Source organism: Nicotiana tabacum, chromosome 16 (assembly GCF_000715075.1).
Source record: "Nicotiana tabacum cultivar K326 chromosome 16, ASM71507v2, whole genome shotgun sequence".
NCBI classification, from domain to species: Eukaryota; Viridiplantae; Streptophyta; class Magnoliopsida; order Solanales; family Solanaceae; genus Nicotiana; species Nicotiana tabacum.
The window spans coordinates 119166237-119175739 of record NC_134095.1 but is presented as its reverse complement, the minus strand read 5'-3'; the positions used below and the strand labels follow the sequence as shown (position 1 = coordinate 119175739).

At 33.5% G+C, this 9503-nt stretch overlaps 1 protein-coding gene across 1 annotated transcript; it reads right to left on the bottom strand.

Moving 5' to 3' along the window:
- Positions 1-442: 442 nt before the first annotated feature.
- On the bottom strand, positions 443-1003 carry LOC107792785 (uncharacterized). The gene is made up of 2 exons (XM_016615020.1): positions 578-1003; positions 443-523 (listed from the first exon to the last, which is right to left on the bottom strand). The coding sequence occupies exons 1-2, from the start codon at positions 1001-1003 to the stop codon at positions 443-445; spliced, it is 507 nt and encodes a 168-aa protein (XP_016470506.1).
- Between the last annotated feature and the right edge of the window lie 8500 nt (positions 1004-9503).

The window sequence follows — 9503 nt, the reverse complement described above, 5'->3', positions numbered from 1 at the left end:
AACATTTGGAAACATTGGACTATTTACACTATTTGCATACACTCCAGAACTATGACCCTTTTTTTCCCCTTTGAAGTCTAATAGATAGCCATGAAGTTTGTAGCAATTCTCCTTTGTGTGCCCCTTATAATGACAGTATTCAGACTGAAACTGATTCTTCTTATACTTGAAGTTTTCACCTGCATTTGTTGGGTTCTTATTACTATAGAATACAACTCCTTCTGTGCCTTCAGTAGTTTGAGTAGTCTGAGTGAAATTAGCCAGACTCCTTTGCTCTTGATCAATCAATAGAGAGTAAGCTTTGTTAATACTAGGAATTGGAGACATCATCATGATCTAGCTCCTTGACTATGAGTAGGACTTATTCAATCCCATCAGAAACTGAAGTAGCATGTGATACTCAAAGTGTTGGGCATATCTTTTAGACTCGAGACATGGACATCTAGTGACAGAGCATTAACGCATCAAATTCATCCCAGAGATCTCTCAATTTGGAGAAGTAGTCAACAATAGACATAGTATCCTGAGTGATGGTATAAATCTATCTATGTAGATACAGAATCCTAGATCCACTTACCTTATTGAATCTCTCCTTTAAGTCCTCCCAAAACTTGTGAGCATTAGAGGCATATACTACACTACTAAGTAAACATGGCCTTACTGCATTCATTATCCATGAGAGAACTACATCATTAACTTTCTCCCATTGATCATGAAGTTCAGGTTCAATCTTAGATTTAGGAAATCGACCATCTACAAAACCTAACTTGCTCTTCCCTAACAGACCAATCCTCATAGACTTACTCCATAGCGCATAGTTATCTGAACCTTTAAGTTGAAGAGAAATCAGAATACTACCTGGAGTGTGTTTTGGTTGAAGGAAGAGTGGGTGATTGTGGTCAATTGATGGAAATACAGTTGCACCGGTGGTAGAATTGACATTACCAGAGGTTGTAGTTGCTGGAAATGAAGTTTCACCTAATGTTTCTTCTCCAATCGCCATTTTCAGCTTCTTCTCAAGAGTAAACACTAGTCTTTCAACTATACGCTACAATTGGACAATTACCACATTCTGAAATTGAAGTAACGAGAATAAAGACTAGCTTGAGAACTGCCTTCGATCTACTCCGGTAGATCTGATACCATGTTAGTTGCTATGGATCTAAAGGTTGAGCTTGAGAAAGAAGACATGCAAAGAGAAGGCAATACTCAGAGAATGATAGAAAACAGAATCTGTTATTAAGAAGAAAATGATACAACCATCTATCTTACATGAGTGTACTGTGTATTTATAAAAGCTACAATATAACTACCTTCTAACATTGTACTAACTAACTTACTTCCAACTACAGTCTAGTCTACAGTAACATTTCTAACTATAGTTAACTTATCAGCTTGCTTTATTAACTCTAGTCAACATCTTATACTCACACAAAATATTACTATGGAAAGTTTAAGATCATAAGTTTAAAAAAAAAAAAAAAATTAAATTCATACCGGGGTCAAACTACATCATATAAATTGAAACAGATGAAATATATGAATTAAAATAGTTTTATATATTTTCAAAAAAAAAAATTAGTAGGAGAAGACGAGATCATTGAATGAGAGACCAGACTTTCAAAAGTTAGTTGAGAGAAAATGACATATTCATTCTGAATATTGAAGAAAGCAATGAAACTCAAGATGTTAACGTTATTCCTTGGGTTATTTTCCTTTTCCGCCCACACTGTATAATTTTCTGGATTGAATCATTTAAAAAGGATACCGAGGTTCTCTGATGATAAACTCAACAAACACACGTTTGGGGAGATGAAATTGGGATTATATTTTAGTGTTGTTACATCAAATGTGTATTTATACAAGGGAATCGCATTAGAATCTAAACATAAGTTAAGTACTGTTTAGGTTTTTAGATATAGCTCGGATACAATAGAATTTGATTTGAATTCGAAAATAAACTTAACTAACATAATTCGATATTAATTAGGACCCGTTTGTCCATGGATTGCTTTTTTCGTTTTTACGGATTTTTTTTGTTCAAAAATATGTCCATGAAAATTAGTAAGTTTTAGGAGAATTTCCGAAAATGAGTTTTTTCAAAAATCAAAAGATGATTTTTGTTAAGAAACTAAATCAAAATAACAATATGAACAAGAAAATAGACAAGAATGTAGAGAGTAAGAGATGGGAGCTTCTTATTTCTTTCAAGTGTTTCAAGTGTGTACAATGTGATGCCTACACCCTCTATTTATAGGATGACATTGAGGTAATACAAATGGATGTCATGAACATGGTATTAACTATTGAGAACATGGGGGAAGATCATGGGGAGGTTATGGAGGTATGGAAGTTATAACTATAATGATGAGAAGCAGTGGGAATTATTTACATAATGGAAAAGAGTAGTGGGAGTTATATTTGATTAGTGGACATTCATATAATATGTATTTCATAACACCCCCCCTGGATGTCCACAGATCATGTGCCTCGTTAAAACCTTACTAAGAAAAAATCCTATGGGAAAAAATCTTAGTGAAGGAAAAAGAGTACACACATCTTGTAATACGCATTATTTGCTGCCTCATTAAAAATCTTGCCAGAAAAACTCAGTGGAATAAAATCTTAGCTAAAGGAAAAAGAGTATAGCGCGTATTTGGCTCCCCCAGATGAAAACATCAATTTGTTCCGAGATGACGTGTTCCGATCTTGTATACCAACTTCTCAAATATTGAGGTTGCTCATGTTTCACTGAACAAAACACCAAATTATCAAGCAAATAAATTTGTTGAACATCTATTTTACCTTTCGGTGAAGATTGTGTCTGATAAAGAACATTTATGAAATATATGTTTTATTCTGTCTCCTTCAATATATCCTTCTTTCAATTGAGATAAACAAATATCATCGCCTTTACTATTATTGGAATCTTCTCTTCAAGGAAAAGTCAAACATTTGGTGTGTGTTGAGTCACTTGCTTTATTAAAGATACAAATAGATTGTTTGAAGAACGAACTTCAAAAAATGCCTGCATTTGCATAACCAACAAAATCTTGACAATATTTGTTAGAATAAACAAATCTATATCAAAGATTCCTTTTGCAATATAACACTAATCGTATTTCAATATACATAGGAGTAAAACTATATCTCGCTAGAATATTGTTATACTTATGATTCTAGCCAGATACATTAGTGCACCAATTGCACTAGACACAAAAACAAATCATGTACACCATGATTACTCTAATCCACATAAGGATCTGCTTAAACTTTACATATTTCAGAACAATTTAAATCCTTCAAGGATTTTCATTATACATATCAAGTTTTTCATGTATTGTCAAATTAAAACCTGAAAAGGATTTCATCCACCATAGGAGAATATATCTCCATATAACTAATGCCGAAATATTTACGAAAAATCTTGTGCTACAAGTCGTCTTTATGTCTATCGACTTGATTTTTTATTTCACTTTTTGCACAATGGACTATCCGTCCAATTTCATATTTTTCAGGTGAAGTCAATTTTCATTGCGCATTTTTCATTTGGCCAATCATTTATCTGTCCAAATTCCATGACAGATTTCAGCTCAAGGTTATATTAACAATATCGTCGACGATTATTTTATATCGGTTCAATCACCACTCAATAAAGACACAACTTATCGAGATCTCAATAGTTTCAAGTACCTGAACCTCTCCCATGAGGTCTTATAAAGTGTTATGTTGTGGTGCTCTTATAAGCATTTGCCTCCTTAATATGACCATCCTTATCATTTGCTCCTCTCCTTCTTCAAGGAGTTTTATCTTTGGAACCAATTAGTATATTACGCTTCATGTGTTCCATAGACTATGTCCATCATGGACTTTATTTTGTTTGGAGCATTAAAGCTGAAATATGACAATAAGCTTTTGGGTCAGCAAATGAGTCTGGCATTATTTTGCAAATGAATTATCACTTGAACTTCAAGTTCACATTTTCTTGTACGAGGATCTATGTGTACTCATAATAATTCATTCCATTTATTATTTTTTCAGCTGCCCGTTTTCTCCCCCTAATGTTGGGATCACCAACACATATCCCCAACCTTCTTTGAGACTCATCTTTGTGCATTGTGGTGAAACAATTAAATCGTATAACACATCCATATCTCTAGATGGAAATTACTTGGTTCCTGACCTTGAACCAATTGTGATAGGGAGAATTTATCATAACTTGTTGGCAAGATGCGTACAATTGTTGTTGTATCTTAAATAATACACCTCATACCAAATTTCTATTTGAGAGTTTTGTTCTCATAACCAATGGTTTAGCTTAATTGGAGGCATACAATTTTTGCTAAACCAACTTGGATTTAAACCAGCATTATCAAGATAAATTATCATAATTTATATTCTTGAACTGTGCTCTAATAATTTGAGCAAGTAATCTTGCAAAAACTAAACTGCAAGTTGATAACAAACGCACATGTGACCATACAATAGATGCATCTATTAAACTATATAATAATAAACGGTCCACACGGCAGGTGATTGGGCCCATACATATATATCACATTTTATTTGTTCCAGGTATCAAGGGATTCAATCCCAACCTTAACTGGTATATCATGAGAATAAGCAACACAAGAGAATTGTTGAAGAATCTTCTATTTCTTCAATATATGCCAATGTGAATTCTCAATTTAATTTTCGCATCATAATTGAACTGGAATGGCCAACCGATCATGCCAACTAATCTTTGTTTCAGTAAACCTCTAGTTTACTTGTGGCATGTGATTTCATAATCATGCTTATACATGTGTAGTACAAATAAAAAAAATTGGGTAATTTTTCACATTTACCCGGTATGATTATAGTAATATGAATATATTCAAATCTTTGTTTCAATAAACCTCTAGTTTACTTGTGGCATGTGATTCCATAATCATGCTTATACATATGTAGTACAAATAAAAGAAAAATCGGATAACCTTTCACATTTACCCGATATGATTATAGTAATATGAATATATTCAAATCTTCCTTTCATTTATAGTCTCAATATGCCAGACACTTTGGCTAATATCTTTTGAAACTCAAAAAGTTTCTTTTGAGACTTACTATAATATCAATGTCATGAACAATTTTATTTCATCCGGAGAATAACAAATTAGTTCTTCCAGAGTTCTTAATTGATTTTGTACTACAAGATCTTTTGTCACACCATCCATATGGTGAATATCTCCTTCACGGAGAAAACTATATCATAATAATTGTCATGGTCAAAATCATCATAAGCAAAATCATTTCTTGCTTTAATTTTGTCTTTAATAACTTTTTATAAGGCATGACGAAATATTTTTTGCGTACCATATGTACGCGACCAATGAATGATTCATATAACCACACAGTAATGTTCATTATATTTCTTTCTCTCAAATCTTCCTTGGAGGTGAATTGTGGTATTTATCCAACCATACATAAGCACATTACTATACATAATCTTTATCACATATATATTTTTATATTCACTTTAAGGAATGAGTCTGCATTTATAATGCCTATCACAAGTCACATTGTCAAGGAATGGACTATAATCATGTGAGTGTATCTCGTATTAACTAGGGGTGGGCATAAAATCCGAAAAATCGAATTTCGAACCGAACCGAATTAATTTGGTATTTCGGTTTCGGTTTATTTCGGTATTTCGGTAATTCGGTACGGTATACAGTATTGAATTATTGATATTTCGGTATTTCGGTATACCGAAATAGTTTAATAAGGTGAGATCAATATTTCGGTGTCCCGAAACAAAAGCAAATTTCACTACTGTCAACGTGCTTCTAAAAATTTTCGGACTTCTCAGAGTTTGTAATTTGAGACTAAGCACTACACCAGAGTTTTTTGAGCCTTTTAGGAATATCGATAGCTCTAATGTCATTTGTTGAGCATAGAAGTTGTGCGACAAAAAACCTGAAGGCATATGCATGTCTTAAAGTATTCTCAGGCTTGTCTCTCAGTCATTTAAACATGAGAGAGGAAGTAGAATAAGTTAAACTTGTCACGCGAAGTTTTCAAGTTAATATTTTCATTTATTTGAGAAAGTCCCTCTGTTCGGTTCAAGCTTTCATTTGAGAATGGTAATTCACAATTAGGCATCTATTTTATTATGAAATTATGCCATTTTCTTGAATAAAGTTCTTATATAAGTTTCATCTATTTATAGTGAACCCCCAGAGGAGAAATGCATCCGGAAAGCAGAATTGGCAACTGGAAAAGGAGACTGGTTCACCATCATTGTAATTTTCGGACCTCAAAATACATAGTGGTGTAGTAGAACGATCATTTTTTCAGCATTGGCCTTAATACAAAATTCTTAATCTGGTGTGTAGTGCTTAGTCTCAAATTATATTGGCTACCAGCATTGGTCTTAATGTAAAAAGTCGATGTAACTTTTAGAATACTCTGGATCTTATAGGCTCAAGCACATAAATGTAGGTGTCAAACGAATGGCAAAAAATTATGTGAACAACTTTAGAGGATCAAGAAGAAAAAAAAGCACAATATTAGAGTAATTGAAGGTAAAATAATGTTGGCGCCAGATTTTGCTAGTTAATAGAGGGGGAGACAGTGAAGATTTGGTTTAAACCGAAACTGTATCGAAATAGTACCGAACCAAAATAAGAAATACCGAACCATACCAAAATATTATGGTACGATATTTGGTATATACAATTGATAAACTGAATACCAAAATACCGAACCGAAATACCAAACGCCCGCCCCTAGTATTAATAGATGACATTGATACATATTTCCTTCACCTTTGAAAAATTATTTTGAGAACCCTTATTGTTCTCCTTTTTAAAATTACCATAATGATGACTATTATTATTTTGATCTTTGGCACGCCCACATTCATTGGTCAACTACTTATACCGTTATCACATTCACTTCAAGAATGCAGTAAATCAAGTGGGACAAGCTTCATGCTTTTTCATGAAAAATTTTAGTCATCATTATATCATCAATATGGTGCATTGGGACTCAAACCCAATGCCTTACCCATATAAATTATGTTAGGTCATAATGTGTTGGGACTCGAACCCAACGTCTTATTATCATGGTATACTAGGACTTAAACTGGTGTCTTACAAGGTGCGACGGGACTTGAACCTACCGTCTTACCCTCAACCAATAGAATAATAGGCCAAAGTGCAACTAAGACTCACCCTTGATTTTCTTAAAATATACTCACTGTTTTCTGAAAAATAATTCGTTTTAGCATTATTTTTTCTTATTCATGTGAAATGCAAGAAGTAATTTATTAACAGGACAAGAGGATATAGTGTTTGACCAAATTGAGATTGTACATTATATGGATGTCTACTAATTAAATATAATTCTCATTACTCTTCTCCATTATGTAGATAACATCTACTACTTCTCACCATTATAGTTGTAACTCCCACACCTCCATAGCCTCCCCATGATCTTCCCCCATGTTATCAATAGTTAATACCATGTTTATGATATTCCTTTGTATACCTCAATGTCATTCTATAAATAGAGGGTTTGAGCATCACATTGTATATACTTGAATACATGGAAGAAATGATAATCTTTCCTCTCATTCTCTCTATATCTCTTAGCTTGTTTTTCTAAACTTATATTGTTACTTTGATCTTAGTTTTGTAACACTTGATTTGGAGTGGTAAGTACTCCTTCATTCTTAACTAGAGGTCTCGAGTTCGAGCCCCTGGGTATGGAGTCGCCTTTGTTAGGAAGCGCTTTACCCCCAATGTGGGACTTCCCGATGAGAATTCGGATTTAGTCGGGCCCCAATGTGAGTACCGGACACCGGGTGAAAAACAAAAATAAAAAAAGCATGAAGTTTGTCCCACTTGATTTGCTCCATTCTTGAAGTCAATGTGATAACGATGCATAATAAGTCAAAATAAAGACAAGTGGTTAACCGATGAACATGGCCGTGCCAAAGATCAAAATTATAGAAGTCATCATTCTGGTAATTGTAAAAAGGAGAACAATAAGGGTTCTCAAAATAATCCTTCAAATATGAAGGAAATATGTATCGACATGGTCTGTTAATACGAGACACGCTCACATGATTATAGTCCATTACTTGAAAATGTGACTTGTGATAAGCATTGTAACTGCAGACTCATTCCTGAAAGCGAATGTGAAAATATATACTTCATGTGATAAAGATTATGCATAATAACGTACTTATGTATGGTTAGATAAATACCACAACTCACCTCTAAGGGAGGTTTGAGAGAAATAAAGATAATAAATTTTACAATATGGTTACATGACTATGTCATTGGTCGCATATATGTGGTACGCCAAAAATATTTTGCCGAGCCTTGTAACGTGTGCTTGTAACCAAGTGGGGCATTAAAGTAATTGTGTGTTGGAATAGGACCTAGCAGGCACGTTTCAGCGAAACCGATGGTTTCTCTCCATTAGGTGCAGGCACCAGTTAAGGTCCGGCAACCTCTGGGCCCTGGAGCTTTGACCCCGAAAATCCATTTGATTTTGTAATGCTAAGCCCTGGAGCTTTGACCCCGAAAATCCATTTGATTTTGTAATGCTAACAACTCATATAGAGTTGTGACGTGCTACGGACTTCACATCTACTAAGTCCATTATCAACATCCAACCACTTTAATGCCCCACTTGGTTACAAGCCCACGTTACGAGGCTTGTTAAGGAACTAATCAGCAGAAGAAAAGAAGACCAAAAACAAATACACAGTAAAGAGGCAAAATGATGTATAACTCATACAGGAAACGTAGTTTCTGAAGCTTGCCCAATGTTTCAGGGATTAGGCCATTTAACTTAGAAGAAAACAACCACTATTAACAACTTTACCTTCAAAATCAATTTCGTGCCTTTTTCATCTCTTTTACTAAGTGCCATATAAAATAGTAATTCGTGATGATAACGTGTTAAGAAACTAAATCAAAACAACAATATGAAACAAGAAAATAGATAAGAATGTAGAGAGCAAGAGATGAGAGCTTCTTATTTCTTTCAAGTGTTTCATGTACAATGTGATGCCTAAATCCTCTATTTATAGGATGACATTGAGGTAATACAAGTGGATGTCATGAACATGGTATTAACTATTAAGAACATAGAGAAAGATCATGGGAAGGTTATGGAGATGTGAGAATTACAACTATAATGGTGAGAAGCAGTGAAAATTATCTACATAATGGAGAAGAGTAGTGAGAGTTATATTTGATTAGTGGACATTCATATAATATATATTCATAACAATTTTGATCATTTTTTTCAAGCTTTTTGGGAATTTTTTTTTCCTACTCATAAAAATACAATATTTTTTACGTGAAATGTATGTTCAAACATAATTTTAAATTGCAAATATCATTTTTCAACTTAACTTCAAAAATTACTTTTTTTTCAAAATTATAATTTTTATGTTCAAACACCTACTTAATCAATTCCTTATTCTTATTTTCAATAATTCC

Coding starts and splice junctions, on each gene's coding strand:
- LOC107792785 (XM_016615020.1), bottom strand. CDS start 1,003: ATGGCGATTGGAGAAGAAACATTAGGTGAAACTTCATTTCCAGCAACT. Junction 524..577: donor TAAAGGAGAGATTCAATAAG/GTAAGTGGATCT, acceptor ACCATCACTCAG/GATACTATGTCTATTGTTGA.